Genomic DNA, 26,026 nt, shown 5'->3' on the forward strand with positions numbered 1-26,026 from the left:
CAAGTGTCACTAACTAAAGGCAATTTTGGTAGCGAGTGTGAATAATTTTACTCTCTAAAAGAAACAGACTATATTTAATCTCTAGTTCTCGGTCGGATATAAGAAAATCGCCAGTGAGTGAATAGTTCATCTGATGCTGTTTTAGCTAGGTCATAGCGATTTCAGATAGAAGTTTATGAAAAAGTGGTCACATTCATCCTCCATACTCACTGGACGGTGGGTGACCAGCTATATGCCAATCACGTTAAAGAACTTGACACCTTGGACTTTAAATCACAGCGACCGCATTTGTGGCAGGCTCCTTGGTCATTGTGCCAACTCGGCCACGGAGCCCCCCTGTGAAATCAGTCAGTGACCTACGAAATAACTCAAGAGAAAAGCGAAATCAGGTGACATACGAAATAACTCGAGTGAAATGCAAGGTCATTCAGTTGTCATAAGAAACACTTTAGCTTATGTACGAAATCAGTCAGTACATATACGAAGTGAAATACGAAATCAAGTAAAACACGAAGTAAGTCAGGTAGCACACATATACAAAATCAGTGAGGTGACATCGGAAACAAGACAGAAGAAGTACGGAATAAGTCAGGCGATATACACTGTATACAGTGAATCACTGCACTTTTGGATAGCGTTATCATGGCAGTCAGTTTTATTACGTATTGATCAGGCTATCCAGTTAAACACCCTGTAAATACATGGGTATTAACAAACTGCCTTTTGACTCACATTTATCACGCATGGCACAGTGTTTACAGAACACAAGAAACAAAGGTTTCTATGTTTAGTGTGTAAATACAATAATGCTGAAGTATTTCAAAGATATTTCGGATTTTAATATTGTTCTAAACATCTTCACTTATCATCTGATGTTCACCTTTTTAATCAAATGTATTGCCAGTAGTTTTCTGTGTTGAAAAAATACTCATTTCATCACAAGGTGTGACATATATCTGATCACGGAAAGGAAAGAAACAAGGCTGGTCGATGTATCGGAAAGCTCTCCATAGGTCATATTTCCCCAGAGCAATAGCTTTTTCTCTACTAATTTACCCAAACATTTGTGGGGTCCTTGTCTGCTAAATGTAGTGTCAAACGCCCGAAGCTTTTTTGGATTCCAGAATTATCTTGTCAACTTTGATGATGTGTTATCAAGGGATTACACCAGAGTGCTTATTTTATTCCATGGCATTCGAAACGGATGACATTTGATTGAATATAGAGGGGGGATTAAATGTTGGTTTTTACTATAATTTTGTGCTGTGACATGTATAAAGCATATTTTGTATAGTACAAGAAATTTCCGTAAACACAGCAAAAATGAAACATTCGCTAAAAATTTATCTTTGGCTCATGCTTCGCCATTCATTTGGCAGTTAGGGCACAGAGTGCACAAAGGATGATGCCAGCGTAATTTCCAAAAATATGCAAATGTAAACATCCACTTAAAATGTAATCTCTGCTTCTTTAATTTTTGAAATTAAAAACTGACTTTGCAGGTCGTGTGGCAATAAATAATCCATTATCAGCCAATATCTTTCTTTTATACATTACACTGAAGGCAATAGAACAGGCTGTAGGCTGGTGGTGTTAACATTTCATCGGATATGTAATGTGTTTACCAGTCACTACGCTGTAGTGCTGTCAGGATAGGATACAAATTGTTTGTTTGTTTATTTTCAAGCTGCATAAACACATGGGGTTTATGTATGAGAATTAATGCTCAGTGAGCATTGTATTTTTATTTTATAGCGAGTGTACCTTTTAAAACTAGTAACTTAAGTCATTCGTCACTTACCGAATAGAATAACTTAACTGGATGTATACATATTATAAATGTATGGCTACAGTATGATCATAACTCTACAAAGTACTGGATAATAGATCCTTTATTTATTTATCTCATGGTATCACTTAAATGTAACACCACTTACAACCGTGACATGTTTCATATATAATAGTAAACCTAATATCCGCCCGTCTGCGCTGTGAGAACCTGAGGGCTACATCAGACGAGGCTTGTGTGATGATTTCTGTATTTGCACTCAGTACTATGTGGGCAGTGTCATAGTGACGCAATGAATTGGCCCATAACCGAAGGCAATGGTTTCTATAGCGATTGAAGTGGTGTAACCTCAATTTAATGGAATGGCATATAAAGAGCATACTGGAGGAACTGTTAAATATTAAGGTAATTTGAGTCAATATATCAACTACTTTTTTATTGTATTTTGTCCGGAAAGGTTGGATTCATGAAATTTAATAACACCTCAAAGCAGTAAAAATTTAAGTAATCTAAACAGTTCTTTATTCCATGGCATTGATAAGGATTATCCACCAACATTCTCACAAGAAATTACCTTTAAATTAATTAAATCATTTAAAAGTGCCACTCGTGAATAGCGGATTTAGATCACCCTTAGGTCATACAGCTGTTTTGATAATATCATTCATTTTCTGTAAAATACTTTATACATAAATGTACTTTTTGGATCAAGTTTGTATGATAAGGTAACAATGCCTTTAAGATCAGAACAGCATTTACGCGCTCAGGTGACTATAGCTCGTTCAAGTAGTAACATTTGTTTTGTGTTGTGATGTTGGTGAGGAATTCCCTGGATGACATTGTACCCCAAGACTCTTGGGAGCGGTATCATGCCTTTAACACAGATGCAATAAGAACGAACGCCTTGAATTTCTCATTAATAATATCTGCATGTATATGAAGCTGCTCACCTAAAACAACCCATATATACCCACCTTCACTGTATTAAAGAGACGACAGGCTCTCCAGATGTTACATCTTATCAGGTGGCCAAAAACTCTGTGCTGGAGCACCTATGAAAATTGTTCGGATTTTTATTATTTTTCTTCCGTTTTTTTTTTTTGCTGAAAACTTTTTGAAAGCTTAAGAGCTGTGAAAAGGAATGTTTTTATTAGATGTTGATGAAAAAAAATATTTGAAATACCGGTACTTCAGCATTGTTGTACTTTCACACTGAACATAGAAAACCGTGTTTCTTGTGTTCTTGTGAATCTGCTTTCAGATTTTGCCTATCTTTGTAACTTTTTGAGATATGGTCAAAAAACTTTTTTTTTTCAGTTACGTACTTTCAATGGCCTGTAACTCGAGAATTACGGAAGCAACAAATCCCAGACTTGTGCCAAGTTGTAACCCAAGACATGTAGTTTCTGATGGGTGTCAAAGGATTTAAGATACGATCAATAGTTTTATCGCTAGAAATGTTTAAATGACACCACCCTACTTCAGAAATAAAAATTTAGGCCTGTCCATTTAACATATGTAGCTTGCCACACATGTCGGCCGCCTGTCACTCAAACCGAAAAGTGAACAACTCTCCCTCCTCTCCAAAATTATGAACGGAGAGTATTGAATGTGTGCACGTAAGCCAGCTCTGTCCACACATGTACCTTGAGTCCTGACCAGCCCCCAAAATGTAACTCTCATTAGGCCAAATTGAGCCGTTAAAGAAATATGGCGCTTCTCAAATTCTTTTCAGATCTGCACCTTACATGCACGTAAGAAAGAGACTGGCTTTAGGATGCCGCACAGAAAAGTAACTACGAAACGAGCGCCATGGCTTTGGACTAGTGATCTTTTTTTTTTAAAGAAAACAACACACAACACCGTTTATTCTTTCTAACCATTTAGACCAAAATTTTATATCTTTATAGTCTAATAACATATCCTGTCAGATACATGCACTCAGTCCTAGCCGGCTCTCAAAACTGAACTGAGCCAAGGCAAACCAGTTGGTACACTAGAGTGGGGTGATTGCACACCATGCGTCCGACAACCTAAAATGTACGTACTTAGACATGTGCGGTGATCACCAAGGTCGGACACGGACAAATCGCTGTGCTGGTTGTTAGCACTAGACTCATTGCATATTATATCTGGTAGTGTGGGGTACAAACCCAGCTGATTATTTTTCATTTATAACATGCTTTTTCTCTAGGTTGTCTGTTTTTGTCAGTACTGTTACAATTTGTACCATGAAGATTGAATGTGTTAAATTTTCCATTCTCTATGTACTTGGGCAGTTAAATCAAGCAATTCCTCGTTATGCGTGTTGGCATTTGTTCGTAAACAGATGTTTGCCAAAGCTGAATTTTTCCGATCGTAACAAATTAATTCAGCGCATTTCTTTCACAGCGTTTTCTTACTTTACATTCAATTGGTCCTTGATACTTGGCCACCAGTATCGCTGTACGCAACGTAACAGCTTTTTGTACTTCTACTGTCACGTTTCGTGTCACGTATACATTGATTAAAAGAGGGATAGTTTTGAGTTTGACGTTGAAAATTATCCTTTTTTGGATATCACTATAACGAAAGGCCCTGTATATGACGTGTACATATTTTGCCTGACAGTACTTGTTAGATCCTGTGTATTATGTGACCATTTCAACCATCTGCAAAATCTGGTGTGCCAAGGTTATGCCATCAAAAGGTTTCACTCAAAGTTTCATAAGTTCAGAAAATAAGTGTAATTCTCTTGTAAGTACATATGAGGTCTGTATACTCATCGTGTTGAATTGAACTGCTGTCTTAGTTTTTTGTGGTTTCTGTTGAAGGTTGTTTAGGACATTTGTTTCGCGATTACTGACACGGAACGTCCATTTTGGTTGACGGCTTCTCTACGAATGTCTATTATGACGCCAAAATCCATTCCACTACTGAACAGATGAAATAAAAACATAACTGTTCAAAAATAGTCGTTTGTGACGATGATCAGCCGACGAGACTCGTGAGGCCATTTGCGCTGTGTATCATGCGTTGAAGACCACTTGTTTTATACCGATATGGTGCGAATATCTGTGCGTCACATGTCGGAAAATTCGTCAGTAACTTTTTACTCTAAGAAAATAAAGAATCGCCAAATACTGGGCATGAGGCATCAACGACAAAGAACAACAACAAAAACTGGTGAAACGAAAGAACCTGTGTATTATTTAGTTTCCTCAAAGACAGTCAAATAATGGCAGCAAGTCTGTCTTGCTGTATGTCTGAAAACCAAATGGAAACCTGTCAAATATTCTAAAGAGAAATGTAATAACGTCGCTGAAAGGAATTTGGTATTAAAGAAAGAAACCTGAAATTGTTGTTTGAAAACGTGGATAGTTACTGACGTTTGGATTGCGAATCAAAGTTATTTTACATATACATATATAGTGTATGCTACAAATTGGGTGTGTCCAGCATAACTGATGGATTCTTGGTGCATTTTGATGAAAAAATAAGTCAACACAGAGATGCCCCTCACACTCTATATGTCTTAGACAGGACCGCCTGTTTGGCCATTCAAGATTCCCTTTCTTCCGGATGATGAAAACGGCTCACGCTGGAATTGCCCTGTAGCTCCCATGGCATGCACTGGACAATTCCGACTTCTCCGCTGGGAGCCTTTTTTTCTCGACATTGCCGCTGATTGGCCTGCTATTCAATACGATCTCTTCAGATCTGATCACTTTGGTGTAATCATTAAGTTTCTTTTATTGGGGAAGTTCTAGCGGCAAGTCCTCTTGACTTTTCACCCGTCCATCTGGAACTTTTTCCCCCGGTCATGCCATTGCGCCGGTCGATCTGTCATGTCTGTTCGGTTTTCTGGGTTCCTCAGCCGGCGGTATATAAACAGGCTGTGAGAGATCTGCTGTAGACTGGTCTCCTCCATCCGCCATCATCCACAGATCAGCGCGGAGCGAGCGGCTCACAATGGGAAGCTTCCATTTTCAATTTTCCAACACGCATCAATCAATGGGAGTGGATGTATTTAGTTGGCGACTACAGCAGGGCAGCTTAAAATGATCTGGTTAAAGGAGCAATCACAAGAACAGTCAATGTGGAGACCAGTGTCCCGGTTAAAAATATCCAAAACAAAATACGGTCAACCACTTGGGCCACTTTCCGCCACTCTTGTATTATCTCATACTCGTGATCCTCTCTGTCGTGTTTTTCTATCAGTCGTTTCAAAGCCCGTAGGATTTCTTCATTTGTTTTCGAGACGTTCCTCGGGTTTTTACTGTTCGTTCGGCGGTAGTGGTCGCTGGTGAGAGTGGAGTTGGTTCGTGATTCTTGCTTCTCGTTAGAAAATGGCAGACCACTTTGGTCAAGCAAGGTATCTGCCATGCCGTTTTCTAGATCGTCCTTTAACTCTTGTGCCATGTTTTCAATTGTCATTTTCAAGGACACCTTGCGTAGGAATTGGGCTGTGTCGCCAGAGTAGTAGTCCCTGTACGTAGGCTCACCCGCGGGAAGACATAACAAACGAGCCATGCGACCCAGAAAGATATTGCGAAGCCAGACAGGAACGGCCTGTTTACTGGGTCCCCTGTGATGAAGGTTCAATACAAACACGGTCATGATGACAGAGAGTGACGTCAATGACATCACAATGGTTAGGTAGATACCTGTAAACAGACAAACACTGATTTACTAATCTGATGACTGCTTAATGTAAATTGGTTGGGGGTGGGGGAGGGAGGGGGTGGAGGGAGCAAATGCACAAGCAAGTATAACCACTATGAAGTCAGACACCAGATTTGTGGCAAACGGAGTGTCAGAAGAAACACAGCGAAATGCAATATCGACAGTGTTTGTTAGAAATAAAATCTATATAACCATACAATATGCTCACACGATTTGGGGCATCATCTACAGACAGTGTTTGATCAGGTCATCTAGACGGTTACAGTCCCTTATAAATACGTTTCCCTTATAAATAAAGTATTAGCGCTGGCCATTGCAAGTACCCAGCACTCTGCATCCAGCGTAAGTACTTGATTGTGTACGGTGCCTTACATGTCCATACATACTGTAAGTATCAAGTAAATCCGGCCATCTTGGCAAAATAAATAATCTAATTGTCATAACGTTAAGTCTTCCTCTGTCCGCAGCCCCCGTAAATTGCACCAAATAGGGGGAAAAACAAGCAAATAGGTCATGGTAAATCGAATTATCTCGCCATTAAGGTAAATAAGCAAATCAGTGAGAACGGATAAAAAAATACCCCAAGACGAACGTAGATAATTGCTAATGGTTTGGTGTCAAACCTGGTTGTGCAAGTTATTCCCGCCATCGAGAAGTATCGGTGGGTGGCGAGTCGTTGGCACGCTATAAACAGGAGTTTCACCTCAGTAATGCATTCTCAGTGGCAATTTTGCACATTTAAAACATGCTTTATCTGCTCTTGAAAACAGCAGTGGGTATTGGCTGTACGACAGGTGTATCAGAAATATGTAAATAACTACCGATCGAGATAACATATTACTTCTAAAAAATGTACTTCTGCAATTTTGAAAGTTCATGCAGGAAAAATAGCTCGCTGGTGTATCCAACAAGGGCGTGTCGCCATCTGCAAAATATACAAAATAGCTCATATCTAGTACACAACAAACCAACGGCGTTTCGTGAACAGCCCTAAGACTTGAGTTATATTTGTTGTTGTTAAAAAACTTTTTATTTCATTTAGAAGCAGGAGAGCTCAAGGGCACACAGTATACTTTGATTAACGATAAAGGTTGGTTCAACAAAACTTCTTTGTGATCCCCAATGGGATTAACGGAGATTTGGGGATGAGGCGGCTGTCAGCAAGGAGCCATTTAGATGGCAGCTTGGGAGGACGAAAACCTCTGGCTGCACATGGTTTGCATGTGAAGAAAGACGGACGACTCCCGGAGAGTGCGGTGGGAATCATGTCAAATAAACAACGAAACTACTAAATCGATTCTTTGGGTTAACTCTTCCAGAGAACACCACAGGGTAAATCCATCCCAAAAAAGCCAAAAGGCTGACCGGCAGTATTCGGCTTTGATAAAAGTGAATAAATCTCAATTGAACTCGAAGGTGAGGAGACAGGTGGAGACGTTTTATGACAGAGAAATAAATGAGCCTCATACTGAGGGGAATGTTTACACCTCTGCTTCATCTCTGAGTTGTTAGGGATTGTCTCGTATTTAATAGTCTAACTGAAGAATAATGATGATGTAGTATATGGGGGTTAAGTCAAGACCTTAGCCCTCTCTACATGGAGGTTCTAGGTCTGATTGAAAGTAGAAGAGGGTGAATTATGAGCAGGGCATAACTGTACCAACTAGATCCTGGACAGTTTTCCTTTTCTCTTTCTTAGATATACCATTCAGTCGTTATTAAACACATTCCGCGTCTTCAATCCGTCAAAATATTTTTTCAATGAATCAGTGCTCATACGCACATGTTTCGGGGGCCCTTTATGCCTAAAGATGTACATATAGAGTGTGAAGGTGACAGAAGTAAACTGTATACCGACCACTTGGGACATGTTCTCGTAAACGTCTACGATTATAGAGACAGTGAGAAAATAAAGCCTTATGTGAAATCAAAAGAGAGCTACACTAAGAGCTCTAGCCGTGTGTAATTTCCAAAGGAAAGAAGTAAATAATTTACGAGTGTGAACTACCTCAATACCTTGATGGCTGTTCAATGGTTATTTTGAAGAAAAATACTCTACTTAAGCAATGCTATAGTTTTTGGATGTGCAATTTAACGCCAAAGGCAAAACTCATTTTTATCAATAATGGAAATGAATACATTTAAAGGAAATATGATTGAGCGTTGTATAATAAATGAATGTTGATTCATATTAGTCTGAGCGCAAGCTGGATATAATACTGTAATCAGCTCAACATTGACCATTCTGTTGACCCTAGTCCACCCGTATCTCTTCATTTATTGGATTACGCACCAGTTAAATATGGATTCATCCGTTCAGCGTTTACCAGATGTAACGTTTGTGGAGAAATAATCTGTCGTTCCTTAATTATTCTAAATTTGCTCACGTCAGCCAGTCCCATAATTTGGCAGACAATGAAGGCGTCATTTGATTCCTTTTTTTTAATATTTTGCTTCTGGTGATTTCGTTCCACGTACAAATAAGTGTGTTTAGTCTAAAGGCGCCGTTTGTAAACGTCTGTTAAAAATAGTATTTCCGATTGTTAGAACATATCCTCACGTACTGTACAATGATTACTTTTCTTTAAACCCATTTGCCAACAAAGACGTCATCAAACGAAAATCAAGAGAAACAGAAATTTGATCCAGAATCACAGCTTATGATATGTATGTATTATACACGACAGACAGCCCTTTACGTAACTGACACAAATTGTTCTCTGTGAGAGATTTTGTGAATAATGTCGTTTGGTCCCTTCTTGAAAAGAATCACAGATGTACTAAAGGTAAATTTCCAGCAGGTTACACTGAGGTGTATCAACACGGTTCTTTAGAAATAAGAAATCGTGTATCAAGCTGAAAATATGAAAGAAAATGATTGAAAATTTTAAAAACAAGGAAAGTCACATAATAACAACACGTATAGGTCTTGTTTGAGGACTGGATACAGCAATGTACTACATGTCTAGGCGTTGTGTCATATATAAACCATCCGAGAAACAGCAGTGTGTCACACGCCTAGGCGTTGTGTCATATATAAACCATCCGTGACACAGAAATGTGTCACACGTCAAAGCTTCAGATCGGATTTTGACAGTTAATTTCCTTGTTGTTGGTGCTGGTATTGTCTGATCCAGAGTATATTAGTGTTAATACTATGGTATAACACACTTGTCTGGCAGACAGTACTTTAAATGGAATAGAAATATTAGGAAAGACGACGTTATTAGCCCTTTGGCAATGTCATAAATATTACAGGCACCTAGCTTCATTCCCTTATTTTCTCCTTCATACCACAGGCTGGGCTGATGGCAGGGCTTGTACACATATGCCGTCATTTCGATGTTGTTCAATCAACGTCACATCTCAATACGGCCGGCTGTCGTATCAATTATTGACAAAAATCCGTCATCAAATATAAAAGCTCAGCATTTTCACAGATAAACACTGACTATATACACGCTCGTTAACTATGGAAAGACAATCAGCGCTGAAAGAATGTCTACACACCAACTACACCGACGCCCGGGGGGACAAAACGTTGACAAGTTTATTTCTTAACCTCTAATTACTCCAGAACGTTCTCGGTCGACATTCAGCTCCTGGCCAATGAATCCCAGATTTCAAATCTAGGTTTCGTCGGATCGGCTGAGTCTTTAAAGTCATAATGTTTTCTTGTGATGGTTGACTGGGACTGTCCCGTCCATCCAAACCTACCCAACGTCATATAGGTGAACTATTCTTGTGCAAGACGTAAACACACACAAAAAATAATAAAATATTATAGATTAAATAATATACTAAATAATTACATAAATAAATAAATTTACATAAATCTTACTACTTTGGATAAATCTACAAACAGTAAATACATTAACAGCAGAATGTAGTTTTCCTCTACGGATACCATACATTAGCATGTGCCATTTAACAGTGCTTTCTTCACATTAAAATAATAGTTTAAGCCTTGTTGTCCATCCATGACCACATTCATGGCAGGTCAAAAATGATCCGCGAATATGATGGGAAAGGCTTTGACTTGCCTGAAGATCAGATATTGGAAAAGTAACCACATTGTATTTGGTAGTATGCGTAAACAATGGTAAAGAACGTGTCGACGAGCGATGCGTCCTGCGTTGTATGGCTAAATCTGTACGTATTGATGGGTGATTGATGGGCGAAGATAACAGAACGAATGTCACAAAAGCTTGTCATAAAGCTTTATGATATTTTTCATGTTTACCACAACCTTGATTGCACACCAAGATTCCATGACAATGCTGAAGGCGAATGGTTTAAGATTGTTCTACACAGTCAACAATAGATCATGAATGAGAAAATTTATATATGTAGGTCATTTCAACACTCTATTAAATCTTTAGGTGATTTATTTTTCTTAATATCCGTCTCTATTATTCTTCATCCTTTTATAGGAACAGCTTCATTCATCTGATCAGCGAGTGAAAGGTTCTCCTTTCAAGAACCATAAACATGTAACTTGCACATTATATACATTGCAGCATGATTCTAATATATCGGTCAAAATACCATGGAGATTTGTGTAAGAAAGTGACGATAGTGAGCTTCGGCAACACAGTGCCACCAATCTTTCCCTGTTACACGCACTTAACTTCTGAGTCAGACTCTCGGTTGTTTATTTATTTATTTGATTTGCGTTTTACGCAGAACTCAAAAATATTTCACTTATACGACGGTGTCCCGCATTATTGTGAGAGTAAACCAGGCAGATCCAGGAAGAAACCCAAGACCATCCCCAGGTTACTGGGAGACCCTCCCACGCAAGGCCAGAGAGGAAGCCAGCATGAGCTGGACTGTGACCATTTCACTGTGACCGAAATGGTGAGAGGCTCCTGGGTCCTGTCACATTCATCACCACAGCCATGGAGGCAAGCGACTCTCATTTACAATGGTTCTGCGTTACAAGTGTGCTAAGTATAATGCTCACAGGATGCAAATATTGTAGCACTTATCCACATCGATCAGTAATGATAAAATACTGAAACAAATTGATTAGGGAATATATAAGAGGCACGAATGTGTTGGCATCATAAATTTGGTTGAAGATCTAGTCCACAAAAAATCCGTTGGGCCACATTTATTTACACGAAATGAACGCCAAATATCTTTGCATTTCTACGAATTATTATCCCAACTGGCAAAATCTGTCTTAGTTTAAACCTACCATGAAAAGATTATATACTGAGAGTTTTCGAGGTGATGGTTCAGTGAAACAGCATTCTAAAATGGCGACATTGGAACCATGCTTCCACCATACTGCACCGTGATAGGTTTAACATCACTGCCTTTGAGGCACAAACCGGCAGTTCTGTGAATCAACGTTCTGGTTATTTTTTACTCTTTAGTAGGTATTTATAGCCTGAATATTTATTTTCCTATGTATTTTTGAAGATGGCTGCATAATTACGCCGAAATATAGAATACCAAATTTACCGACTTCAATATTAGTAGTTTGCCTTGTTTTGTTTTAAATATAAGAAAATTGGAAGAAGTATAAATGTTTACTTCGTTAGTTTCGAAAATAAAATTAGAGCTATCTGTAAAATCACTCGTGTCATAAATCTGTGGAGACCGTAATCGACGTTACACGGCGTGAAGAACGTTTAGATAGTAAACACACACAGCAATGATGCTAAGGATCCTTATCATAATGTGTGAGTTGACGCACCATGGTACTTGAAGTTGCATCTCTACTAATCGAGTGAGTGCTTCATTTGGTAAGAAAAAGTGTATAATGCTACATTCCTGATGCAATTGTTTTCGTGAAATGCTTTGTCCACCTTACTTACCACAGTCATACACTGACCATGCCACACAAAGACATAGACGTCCGCTGCACTTCTAACCTTACTCTTTGGAGACAAAGTCAACATACCACAACCTTGTTTTAGACAATGTTCGGAACTGGTTCCCATTCAAACCTTCTATCACTTCATTTACTGTTGAAGTGTGGTCGGAGTGCCCCATATTGTCCACATAAGATTCACCCTTTTGTATGTGTTGCATACAATGCCAAAGATATGATGAGTATACTTCTCTAAAACAATGATCATTGATTTTTGCTTAAGGTGGATTCGTGATGTCAACAAAAGTGCAATGTGGATTTGTCCAGGAGGGCTTTTCCAGGAATTGCCTTGCCTCACGTAGAAGATCCGGTGTAAAGAGGACGTTCTCTCAATAGAGATTGATAATAGTAGAAAACTGTAGCCAGGAATGGGCATAGGATAATGTCTTTGAAGCACACGCTCAGGTTACATGTAACTCGGCTTTAAGGCAGTATTGATAAATCACCAGAGATCTGTTGTGCAATAAAGTCAAAACATAAAATGACAAAAAGAAAGATTTTGTGAGTAACACGAGTTGTTCAGTGAAGAAAAAGATTGGATCAAGAAAGGTGAAAAGAATTTCGACCCCACCACAGTTAATGGGCATCCGATAAATCCCCAGGGGGCTGCACCATCGCCAGGTCACAGTAACGCCGGGACAGGAGGACATCGGTAAACTGACACGTTGATCATTATCACGTGGGAGTGAGCAATGTGATATATCTGGCAGATGATGTTCGATAACTCAAACTCCAGCCACATCATTACTGAGATCAGCCTCCTGAACTAATTGATATCTATCCTAGAATACAAATAAACCAACTAAAAATAAATCTTTCATATTATTAAGAGTGCTAGCCATATAGAGGAATAGCTACAGAAGATGTCAGGTTAGCAGGCTTCAAATCATTCCGGGTTTCGTAAAAAAAAAATGTCGCACTTTACAAAACGTCGCATTAACTTTTCCTAAAAATATCGCCCTATTTTCTTTGTGTGTGTGTGAGGAGGAGGGGTATGTGTCCATTACCTTATGCAATTCTGATAACGCATTATGGAATAGGACAGCCGTTAGCAGAACGTCTTTCACCTTAGTGCAAACTTTCCGTCGTTAGCAGAACGCCTGCCCCCTCACATCACTAGTGCAAACTCTCCGCCGTTAGCAGAACGTCTGCCACCTTACACCACTAGTGCAAACTCTCCGTCGTTAGCAGAACATCTGCCACCTTACACCACTAGTGCAAACTTTCCATTGTTAGCAGAACGTCTGCCACCTTACACCACCAGTGCAAACTCTTTGACGATAAATCCTGGAAAGTATTAAATCAGGGCCTGAAGAAGTACAGCGGAAGATGATGAGGGTGATTCAGCAGTGAAGGCGGAGTCGGGCTAGCTGAGCAACAATGGCCTGAGGTTTTGCATGTATCTTGATCAACAAGTATCACCTGATTATCTTGTCTTGAAAATAATAGGCTTTATGTACAATGTACACGATTCCAATCAGCTGTAAGCCTTGAATATGATATATTTATATTTATTTAAAGCGTTTCTCTAATGTCATTAGGGTTTATAAATGTAAATAGTTTGTTGCCAGTTGCAATGTGATCAAATCATCACCAAGACATTATGGCTACTCCACGCATCAAGCTGACGCTTTCGTTAGCCTGTTCAGGATACATTTTAAACACTAGCAATCCAACATGGTGGATTTTGCTCGACGTAATTCAAGACACACATATCTAATTTATCCAATAATTCATATCATAGATCTATGGAGCCGTACTGTCTACAATAAATGAATATATATTTGTTTAAATAAGGACAGATTTATCTTTAAAATAAAACACTATTAATGCTTAATGGGTATAAATAAAACAAAACAACATTTGTTCAAATACACACTTCCGCCTCCGCACAAAGACTTAAAGCATCTATAATAATGTTACGTTCGATAACATTATCTCGTATATCATATATGGTTTGGTGTAGTTGCAACAAACAAGACGTTCGAAAAACAGTCGGAATACAAAGATGTAGAAAGTATCTGCGTATCAGAGTGTACATATAAAAGATGGCCAAACTGCATAATACGAACACTTTTATTATTCATGTACAACGCAAACGACAGATTCATCGGATCCAAAAACCAGCAAACTATTTTTTTTTTTTTTAGAATTCGGGATTATTCGTCTAATAAGGTTGCAAGGCTAGCATACAGGGGATAATACTGAGGGGTTGACTCATTTTTGTCAGGCCTTTGTCACCATTACTGCTTCAAATGCTGAGGGGATTGCGGAAGCCATGCTTTGGGAAATCATTCTTACGGCATCAAAGGCGAAACCTCTCGTGGCTAGCATGGTAATAGAAACAGACCACAGTTGAGTGTAAAGGTGACCGATATGTGACGAATGGAGAACTTCTCCATCGATGTTTTCCCTCGCAATATTCAGAAAAAAATCCTGCATTAAAAAAAAATGTTTTACTGTTTTTTCCACCTATCCTTTCCTTTCAGGAATGCAGACTGCGTAGAGTTGTATTTTCTCTGTCTCGAATGTTCTACATGTCAAAGGCCGAGAGCTTTGTTTTATTGATATTCCGCTAAGTCATTATAAAAAGGCAACAATTAGTCTGAACTGGGGTAAAAGCAATGCGGATTGCATGTATCTGACTTAATTTGTGATTTAATTCGTAAGACACTAAAGTTTTGACTTTCCATAATATATGAGATACAGATGTCTATTAGGTGAAATTCGTATGCGTACTAGAGATATTTCAGCTTAACAAAGACTGGCGAAGTAATTTGATACGACAAGACTGGTAACCATAATGTATTACGATATTGTCCATACCATTTACAAGGGTTTGTTTACGTCCTGGCTGAAACCCGCTAACTCCATCACGACGTGATGTTCGTAACAGCAGGCTACTTCTACAATCAATGCGGAACGAGTTTGCTTAGCCCTATCAATGTGTCTACATGTAGCTTGTTATCTTTCCCTTACGCTTGAATGGATAATTGCAACTGTACTAATGTACTGTCAGATATTTACGATATGCTAAGTACCAGTTACATGTAACGGACCAGTCTTTCCCATTGAAATCCTTGTATCACATCAGTGCTTCTTTTCCCCTTTAAACAAACGTCGCGTTCAGGACCAATCAATGTCTACATTAAAGAGCATAGATCAATACATGGCGTCTTAACATTAACAGAAATATGCAAGCCTGTGACATTGATTTGCTGTAGAAATTACATAACTAGAATCACCTGACATTTTGCGTGATAAAGGACTTGTGTTCTTCGTAATCGTTCACTTGATCTTTGGTCTACGTGAACATTGCCAGACACGATTGAGATTAACGATGAGTGTTTTTCTAAGCTTGAAGATAAACCACAGGTGGTTTAGGACTTCAGGCATTTCATGTCTCCCATGAAACACGTTATAGTCGTTAAGAGAGTTAACTGCACTTAATTGGCCGCTTCAAAGATTAAAGATTACCCGTTACCATTGGGTAACGACGAAGAGCAAAGGTCAAACAACTCTGGCCTCAGCGTGCCGTGAAGACAGGGTTAGAAGTATGAAGTTATCTATACCTATATGTCTATCTAGTTTTTGTTCTAACATCCAGTTCAGGTCCACCGTACGAAGAAATGCTTTGCTTACAGATTCATGGCCTTCTCCAGTAGGCAGAATTGTTAACAAAAGCTAAGTCAATAATTATTTTAACTTCCAACACAACTTATTGCCAAACACAACTAACCGAAAAGCATCCTCTTTCGACAAGAAAACGGTGTGCTTGTCTATCAACCTTGTTGTCATCCTTATTATTCAATGGAACCAGTCTGTCCGGAGTAGTGTGTGGGCCTGAAATTTTTCCTCGCTGAATGGAACCAGTCTGTCCGGAGTAGTGTGTGGGCCTGGAATTTTTCCCCGCTAAATGGAACCAGTCTGTCATGAAAAGTGTATAGGCTTAGACACTTTTCTCTGTAAATAAAACCAGTCTGCCAGGAGTAGTGTATAGGCCTAGAGGCTTCCCTCGGTGTATAAGACAGTTTTACCTAAGCCTAATGAATCTGAATAATGACGCGAGAATTAATTCGCATAGAAAGACGCATTTTCATTGGTTAAATTTGTGCGACAGTTTTTATGTCTTTGCATTTTTCTTACACTCAAGGGATATACTATAGATTAAAGAATCCCTGTATGTATACATGTATGTCAGCCTGTCCAGTCTGTAGTTTCTTCATAGCCGTTCATTCGATCAACTTCACAGTTGACAGATGTTTTGGTATGGACCAAAGGAAGAGCAGTGTCACAAATGACGTTGTCAAATCGCACAAGTTCAATGGATGAATATAGGATATAATCTATGATATTGTAAATATGGTATATTGGAAAGGTTCCTTTTAATGGGAGACATGGTGCATTCGTGCATGCATATTAATTTCAGCTTTAATTGAATACACAAATAAACAGACAGTGTTTGTTTCTTACTACTTTAGGTACCATAATTGAAAGCCTGGCACCTCACGGAAATGTGTTTTCTTTCAAACTGTTGCATTCCGTGTACAGATATTATTATTACATCATTTACTCTTCATTAAAGGTTGTTGCAGAACTAAACGTACAGTTTACTCGGAACTGTTTAATCATTTTCTCCGCGTGCGACGCTGTTTGATTCTCCGGGACTGGGGTATGTAGTCACAATGGATGTCCCGTGTGTTGCTATGGTATCTCTACACTATGTAAAACATGTGGCTGATGGTAGTGGAGAGAGTTGCGGGCTTATATGACCTTTTCTGATCAATCCTGACCGAAAAACTGTTTGTGGAGATCGTATGAAGATCACGAACTGCGCCATAGCAATTAGACAGACCCAAAAAGATAACATGTCTCCCTGTTCAGGATTTTTTGAACAGCTTGAAACCAAAGAACAGTTCCGGAAATTAACCAACAGACGAACGGCTGTTCCAGTAGATATGAAAAACCATCATAGAAGATGTCAGAAAGCTTCTTGAATGTAGCATGCAGGCTTATCTCACACGGCACACACTGACTGAACACAACTGCAAACAATGCTGTACAAAAAATCATGGTTAAAAAGTTGCTCTCTTCCTTAAAATTGCTACATGTATGATGTGCCAGCCGCTGATATTTTTCCATAAATTTTATAGGGAAAAGGACAAAGGCATAGGATAATGACCATAAAGATTTATATGGCAGTAAAAGGGTTCACATAATGTAATAACGAATGTCTTTTGTAATAACGACAAAGTGGTTATTTCCTGGCTTGATGTTTTTCACGTGCCCCCTTCGTTCCACATTTCCATCCTCCGGTATTAAAGGGTGAAGGTAAATCTCACAAATAAACGAAGAAATTGGAGCTGGCTAAATTCTTGTGACTCTCAAATTAAACTAACGAGACATTCACCTCAAACTCAAAAACGGTGGCGTAAGCACTCCAAATAAATTAAGGAGCTGATGCAAAAAACAAAAACAAAAGTGATGTCACAGTGTTGTTCAGTTATTGTTTAGAGGATCTTTTATGATCACACTGACGAACTATTAAACGAAGTTTCCCTTTCAGTAGAGCTCTACAGAGCTTAGTGAACTTGGCTTCACCAATAACTATTTTCTTGAGTTTACGTGAAACAGCAAAGGGGTAAAAGGGGTAAAAGTCCAGCTCGTTGCAAGCGCTCGGCTCTATCAAGCTAGCCGGTTAACTTAAACCGGATAGCAAGCTCTACAACAAAGCCTGCAAAGCATAGAGCTGCCTGCGTGTTCCTACAATTGATGGTTGCAAAATGAAGTCCACAAACGCGAGATCAATTACAGGCAGGCAAGAAGACCATACGTATAACTGAGTGTATACAATACAATTCACTGACTATTTCAAGTCACATCCGGCGTAAACTCAAGTGGGGAAAAGGCACTTTGATTAAATTGACTGGACAAAAGAGTCACAATGTCAACCTCTGCATTCCCAGCTTGGTAGGATCAAACACTGTCCGCTTATGAACCAAGGGAATTACGTGTAAACATTTGCAGAAACAACTTGCAGGTCAAGATCCACGGGTTTCTCTTTTGAAGACACATATGACGTTGAACTTATTGAACTTACCTTACCTATCACATTGCAGTTAATGTATCTAATAAGTTTGTTGGCAATGCAGCATCATGTTGTTTACAATCAAGCACATTGTTCAAGACTGGCAACCTGACAGGACTGACAGATTAATAAACTAGTCAAATCCATAAGCACGTATTGCTGGCCGCTCAGGGCGTTTTTGTGTGATTTAAATCAGGATTGGCAATGACCACATTTGGGGACGTATTCCCACCACCATTAAAATGTGATTCACAAATATAGAAATAATACAAGGAAGTAAGGCCTATACTTACTTATTAAAGGCACAAATTCGGAAGTCTCTGGAAGATTTTCTGCAATGGCCAGCATGAAGACGGAAAACGCCAAAAGGACTGTGATTCCCAGGGCGATTTTCTCGCCGGAGTCGGGAGGAAGACAAAACACCAGGAGAGTCAAGGCCGACATCATTATACAGGGGAACACCACGTTGTACATGTAATACAGAATACGTCTCTGTATGATCACGTGAAAGGTCACGTCCGGGAAGGGCTCGGGGCAGCAGGAATAGTATACCACGTTCCTCTGTACCTCAACTTTGACCAGATCCCATTCTCCATTGTTCACGTAATTAGTCAGGTCCACCTCGTTCGATCGATTCGTGATATCCAGTTGGAAGCCGTCATAGGTCCAGGAGCCGAACTTCAACTTACATCTCTGCTCGTCAAAAGGAAAATACGTGACATCCACTTTGCATGAACTCTGTAATTTGGTCGGCACTGGCCAGAACACGTTCCCATCGTACTTCACCATAGCATTCGCTGGCATAAGACCATCCGTGTATTCCGCGGCGCTGATAGCCAACAAAACAGTTAGTGAGTGGGGACAACCTAAAACTAACCTTAGTGAAGGAACACACTTCAAACAAGAGGTTCAGTGCAAGCAATATATATTAAATTTCATACTTAAAGGGATATAGGCCTAAGTTTTCAGTACTACTACAACGGATCAGGATTTGTGTAAAGGTTTCTCTAGCGATACTTTTATCAGGTTTAGAACTGTTTTAATTTTCAATGAGTAAAACATCTTTTTATCTATATTGTTATGTAAAGATAGAATTCTATCTTACTCTAGATATTCGTCCCATACAACATGCACTGTTGTGGCTAAAATACACACAACGTAAACCGTTTGAGTTATGACACTAGGCCTAATACTTATAACGAAATACATGTAGCACGTGTAACAATACATGGTAATCTACTCAGCTGTATCCATATAAGAAACTCTTTGTTACTCTGAAACTCTGGGTATCTTTGTAAACATTATTTACAAAATAGGTGTAAACAAAGACACATCCCTGCTAGCTGACAAGCAGACTGACGAACCTATGTGTTTAACTGATGATGACCCCACGATATCCAGCAATTAAAAAACAAACAAATAAGTGTGCTCAAAACATTCGGCCGCTACAAAGGAGTAAATAGGTTAGGCCTATTAGGAGCAGGTAACTGTTTCAACTCAAGATACTCACTTGTTGTATAGGACGATATCAGGTAACCAGAGTTTGTCACAAGGGATCCTAATTATCTGGATATCGTTAAAATTCTTTGGGTCCCACGTCATAAACTCATCCGTCCATTCCTGTTCTCACCAAGTGGAGACAAAGAAGAAATATTTTCAGGAAATGTTACATGAAGGTGAAATGTTAAATTTCAATCACTATTAACGCTTCGTTCCATAAATAATTACCCCTCTTTACGCTTTGTGGAAGTTTAAGTGTTAGTTTTGCTGGTAAAGAGATACATGTAGGCTGTGTGCAAAAACATTTGTGCCATAGGAGTCAATAGCATGCTTTGCACGTTGTGACTGATATATTTCTGAAGAAAGATGAGTCAAGACCCCCAAGCTATCATCAATCAAAGGTGTTGGAAATATGAGAATGATGGACATTATAACAAACAAAGCAATACACATTAGATCTGTGAGATAATAACTCGTTCTTGGGGCCTCCGTGGCTCTGTCGGTTAGCGCGCTAGCGCAGCGTAATGACCCAGGAGTCCCTCACCAATGCGGTCGCTGTGAGTTCGAGTCAAGCTCATGCTGGCTTCTTCTCCCCGGCTCTGCCCGGTTTCCTCCCACCGTAATGCTGGCCACCGTCGTATAAGGGAAATATTCTTGAGTAAGGCGTAAAACACCAATCAAACAAATAAATAAATAATAACCTGCTCCTCAGTTCGTCAACGGTTTGTAGCCAGCATATGAAGAACAAAAATGAGAAAATAATAGAACTTCCACTACGGAATCAAAGTCTAGGCTATATACGTAGGACAGTTTCTCTTGTTTTAGAAAAATGTTTCGACTTATTTATGAGCACATCACTATAACGACACCTGCTCCATTCTAACGAGAAAAACCTATTGTGTTTCTGGGTGAAAATATCAGTCTTATTGTCATCCAGAGAGAAGAGAGTGGAAAGACACTCCCCTCTTTTGCCTTAATTAAGAAATGAGACAGGCTTACCTGATCTAACCAGACATTTGTCACCAAAATCTGGTTCTTTTCCTCCTGTAAAAAGAAAAGTATCAATAGAAAACTCTGGTGTGACTTTTTCAACTAAGTTAGAATGGGAGACAACATAAAGGTGTCATATAGGACAATGCAACTTCTACCGACTCATTGTCTGTTAAGGTCTTAGGCATTTCTCCATATTATCAGTGGCCAAAGAGAGAGTCCTGTAAATATCTAGGAAGTTTTGCACAAATACAAAACATTACTTTGCAAAGCACACCCTCCTCCCCATCCCTTCAGGAATCTGCATTCTGAAAGCTGTTGATGACACATAGTAGTTTGGCTTAATCACGGGCCATAATTTTCCATCGAAACGAGCTAGTCGGAAGTAATTTATGTGATTGGTTACGGAAACAAAACACACGTTATAGTGTAGGTCTAACATAAGCTCTGCTACTACGCTACAATTGGAAACGACAGATATCGTTGTTTTCATGTTATTGTTTACTAAATGCAAGGCCAACACAGCATTTGGGGCATAAATCTAAACCAGTGACGTCTAGTAAGCTGATACTTATCAAGCATGAAGATTTAAAATAAACCCGAACTGAAGTAAATTGATACGAATCTGGGCCGCACTGGTTAGGTCTAACTATTAGCCAACCATCATTTTGTCGAAAATGCCTAATTGTTTTTATTATCCATGTATTCGTTGCATCATCTAAATAACGTCCATTTTATAATATACAATAGGCCTGCGGGGTTTTCGCATGTGGTTCTCAGATTGGTGTCAATAAAGGCGTCGTACCCCGCAATTTCTCTGCACATCTGTCAATAAGCCGTGCAGCTGGCTCCATGAAACATTAGCTTGTTTTCCCGTACAGTTAACCCAGCTGCTTTAATCATTGAAGTCCGCACATCTCGTTGCGAGACTTTTTTTGAACATCACAATATTAGAGACAAAATTCTCATATATCTCATCTAATATTTAGGCGTCCACATATCTATGTATCTCCACACATATATTTGATTATAATAGTATTAAATTCACATATAGGAAATATTGTCAATCTTGCTAACATGCTATATTAATGAAAATTTTTCATCAGATTTCACCATGTACGGTTACTTGCTATGTTACAAATCAGCTTATTCACGGAAATCTTTGCATATTAACATTTAAGATAATTGTCTTCTAAGTTGTGTAGATTACTGAGTTAAGGTATTCGCCTTTGTATTTATTAGTATTGTGTTCAGGTTAGATACATTTCTCACAAATACAGTTGGCGCCTTGGGGATTTGTTTCTGTCGTCTAACCTTGAACTTTCCCTGTAGCTTTGTTTAAGGCTGAAAAACACGTCTTTTGCTAATATTGAATGCTTAAGAAGTGTGAGTACATTGCACACACTGACGAAAAAACTCGCACATTTATCAAAAACTATTTTATCGGATAAACGACGAAGGGAAACAAACCGGCGTCTGAAGAATGCGCAGTCTTAATTAACTTCTTCTGTAAACAGAATTCCTTATTAAAGGCCAAGGAAGGCCGTCAGGAAAGGAGATTGTAAAAACTGTCAACTTCTCTTGTGTTCAGGATCTGCCTATATGGACAAGGCGTAGTGTTATATGACACTGTCGTTTTGTATACGTCTTATTGATCATGCTAAAGACTGACTAATCGTAAGCTTGTATTATAACCAATGAGAAATTACAGTCTGTCCTGAAAGTACACGTATAGCCTACATATTCTTCTGTGAAAGAATAGAATTTCAAAACATGCAGAATGAGAACCTAACGGTGTTATAATCACAAATAATTATTGTACATCAAATGTTCATTATGTTTGAATGGAGTGTGAATACATACTTAGCATGGTGAACAGTTTGTTCACAAAAGGACAGCTGTAATGGATATAGCATTCTTTTAACAACACATGTAGTTGCGGGTATAGTATGCTTAGAAGGCACATGTGGTTGTGGATATAGTGTGCTTACAGTGCACGCGTGGTTGTGGATATATTGTGCTTACAGTGAATATGTAGTTGTGGATACATTATGCTTACAGTGCACATGTAGTTGTGGCTATAGTATGCTTACAGTGCACATGTAGTCGTGGACACAGTATGCTTTCAGTGCACACGTAGTTGTGGAGATAGCATTTTTACAGTGCACATGTAGTTGTGGATATAGTATGCTTACAATGCACATGTAGCTGTGGACACAGTGCTTACAATGCACAAGTAGCTGTGGACACAGTGTGCTTACAGAGCACATGTAGTTTTGGATATAGTGTTCTTACAGTGCACCTGTAATTGTGGACAGAGTATGCTTACAGTACACATGTAGATGTGGACACAGTATGCTTACAGTGCACATGTAGTTGTGGTTATATTATGCTTACAGTGCACATGTAGTGGCGGACACAGTTTGCTTACAGTGCATGTGTAGCTGTGGACACGGTGTGCTTACAGTACACATGTAGTTGTGGACACAGTGTGCTTACAGTACATGTGTAGCTGTGGACACAGTGTGCTTACAGTGCACATATAGTAGTGGACACAGTGAGCTTACAGTACATATGTAGTTGTGAACACAATGTGCTTACAGTGCATGTGTAGCTGTGGACACAGTGTGCTTACAGTGCACATGTAGTTGTGAATACAATATGTATGCATCTGCTTTTTTGTTTTATGTTTAGTTTAGACCACACAAATTTTTCACTTACACGATGGAAATCAGTTTTATGGGTGGTGGAAAGCAGATTGCCTGGCATAAACGACTGACATTTAGAAAATACCTAACGAACAGATATTGATGGAAGACAAGTGGCCTTTAACGAACTATGCATTGCTGCTTAAATCGCTTGTTGTTACCAAGGCCCCAAATACAACGACATTGAGGGAATATGCTAATTCCCTGACGAGGGCGGGATTTAAGTTTTTATTTTTACACACTTAAACATCCTTTTGCTTTCAAATTCTTGTTAATAAGATGTGTACACAAATCCCACGCCACAAATCCCACGACACAAATCCCACGCCACAAATCCCACGCCACAAATCCCACGGCCAATTTTCAGATCTATACACGACTTAACTGCTGACATCTGATTTACGCTTCCCTGAAAATTGTTTTGAGTCAGATACAGCAGAGGCTGAAAGGAAAACAGTTTTGAAAAATTTAAAGGACACTACATAATAACTATCGAAACACCAAATAAGACGTTATGATTCAATACCTTGTGTAAATACATGTATACCTGTGTAGGTGTGTATACCACAATTTGATCCCTGTGTAGGTGTGTGCACCACAGTTTGATCCCTGTGTAGATGACTGTACCACAATTTGATCCCTGCGCAGGTGTGTGTACCACAATTTGATCGGAGCTTATTTGCAAGAATAAGTCACGAACCTCTTTCACACACTATAAAAGCTCATCACGAATACACATTGATTGGTAAACTCTTATGGAAAGTACAAGGCCAAGTCTTCTGGTAAATGATCTGCTTCAAAACTACTATTGTTTTATCCATGTAGCTCTTCACGAGAATTGCTGGGGTGGGCTCGTTTAAAAGTGTGTGTAGTTAGAGTTGCCTATATTGAACTTCCTATTATTTCTGACCAGTGATTAGATCTATTGCCAACATATGTCACGTACTTTTGTCACACGGGTGCTTGTTCATCTGACATCTGACCAAAAATCTACCATATTCGGGAATGTTCTATTACCATGGCTAATTTTGGATATAGCTGATTTCAAGAATATTTTGATTTCTTGTGTCAAAGCTCATGATAAACAAGCTGTTCTGCGTTCTTTCAAATGAAAGCTCTGAATAAAACATTTTAACCTTATGTCTAAAACAACTAAATATTGGAAAACTTCCATCTACAGGCAGATATTACGTTGCGACCAAAAGCATTTTATAAGCATTCTTATTAAACTCATTAGGCCATTAGGTAAATGCCAGTGTCTGTTGTATTAACAGACGCTCCTCTTTGCTGTTTTCTATTTTCACTGGACCATCTAGTCGATCTAGACGATAGTTTGTCTAGGGTATCAGAATATCTCATTATTCTATAACGCACAGCTGACAAAGATTTAAGTACCAGACAAGATATCGAAAATTGTCAGTCCAAATATGATTGCATGCTCCTATATCAAATGTATTTGCTGTGAAGGGCCAGAGAAGCATAGGTTAGACATCTCCACAATTCAACAGATGTCAGACGTCGGTATAGTAACAGATGGCAAAAGCTGTATAGCCAGCCAGGATAGATAACTAATATTGCTCGGTTTGATAGGCAGGAGGATGTTTCTCTGATGGTGGCCAGAAAATTTGACAGAACACCATTCAAACGGGATTTATTTCACAAACCAATTTTAGTGTTATGCACTGGTGAAAGAATAGTCCTAGAGAGGGTACAGAGTATCTGCTATTGTGTACGTTTATATGTGTGTGAGTGATACAGTGTACGTGTGCATGTTGATGTCTGTAAGATGGAAGAGAGGTAGTAAGTAGCTGATACAGTGTAAGTGTATATGTGTGTGAGATGTGTTTAGCTGCTAGAGTGGACATGTATATGTATGTGAGATGTCTTCAGGTGCTATAGTGTACGTGTGCGTGTGTGTGATATGTGCTTAGATGCTGCAGTGGACATGTGTATGTGTGAGATGTGTTTAGCTGCTACAGTGTACGTGTGTATGTGTCCGTAATGTGTTTAGCTTCTATAATGGACATGTATATATGTATGAGATGTGTTTAGCTGCTATAGTGTACGTGTATGTGAAGTGTGTTTAGCTGCTATACTGGATGTGTATATGTGTGTGAGATGTGTTTAGCTGCCATATTGTAAGTGTATATGTGGGAGATGTGTTTAGCTGCTATAGTGTACGTGTGTATGTGTGGGAGATGTGCTTAGCTGCTATGATGGACGTATCTGTTATACTGCACGTATATGTGTCTGAGATGGACTTATCTACTAAGTGTACTTGTGTATGTTTAGCTGCTGCAGTGGACGTGTATATGTTGTGAGATGTGCTCAGCTGCTATAGCGTACGTGTATGTGTGTGTCAGATGTCTTTAGGTGCTACAGTGTACGTGTACATGTGTGTG

At 39.1% G+C, this 26,026-nt stretch overlaps 1 protein-coding gene across 3 annotated transcripts in view; it reads right to left on the reverse strand.

Annotated features, from left to right (window-relative positions):
* Positions 1-4,974: 4,974 nt before the first annotated feature.
* LOC135472826 (neuronal acetylcholine receptor subunit alpha-10-like) overlaps positions 4,975-26,026 on the reverse strand; it is a 38,964-nt gene continuing 17,912 nt past the window's right edge. For all 3 annotated transcript variants that reach the window (XM_064752517.1, XM_064752518.1, XM_064752516.1), the window contains 4 exons: positions 20,926-20,970; positions 19,937-20,046; positions 18,720-19,255; positions 4,975-6,435 (listed from right to left, as the gene is read on the reverse strand). In XM_064752517.1, the coding sequence (XP_064608587.1) occupies positions 5,825-6,435; positions 18,720-19,255; positions 19,937-20,046; positions 20,926-20,970 (1,302 nt within the window). In that variant the 3' untranslated portion in view covers positions 4,975-5,824. The remainder of the gene's footprint in view (positions 6,436-18,719; positions 19,256-19,936; positions 20,047-20,925; positions 20,971-26,026) is intronic.

Source organism: Liolophura sinensis, chromosome 8 (genome assembly GCF_032854445.1).
Source record: "Liolophura sinensis isolate JHLJ2023 chromosome 8, CUHK_Ljap_v2, whole genome shotgun sequence".
Taxonomy (NCBI): Eukaryota; Metazoa; Mollusca; class Polyplacophora; order Chitonida; family Chitonidae; genus Liolophura; species Liolophura sinensis.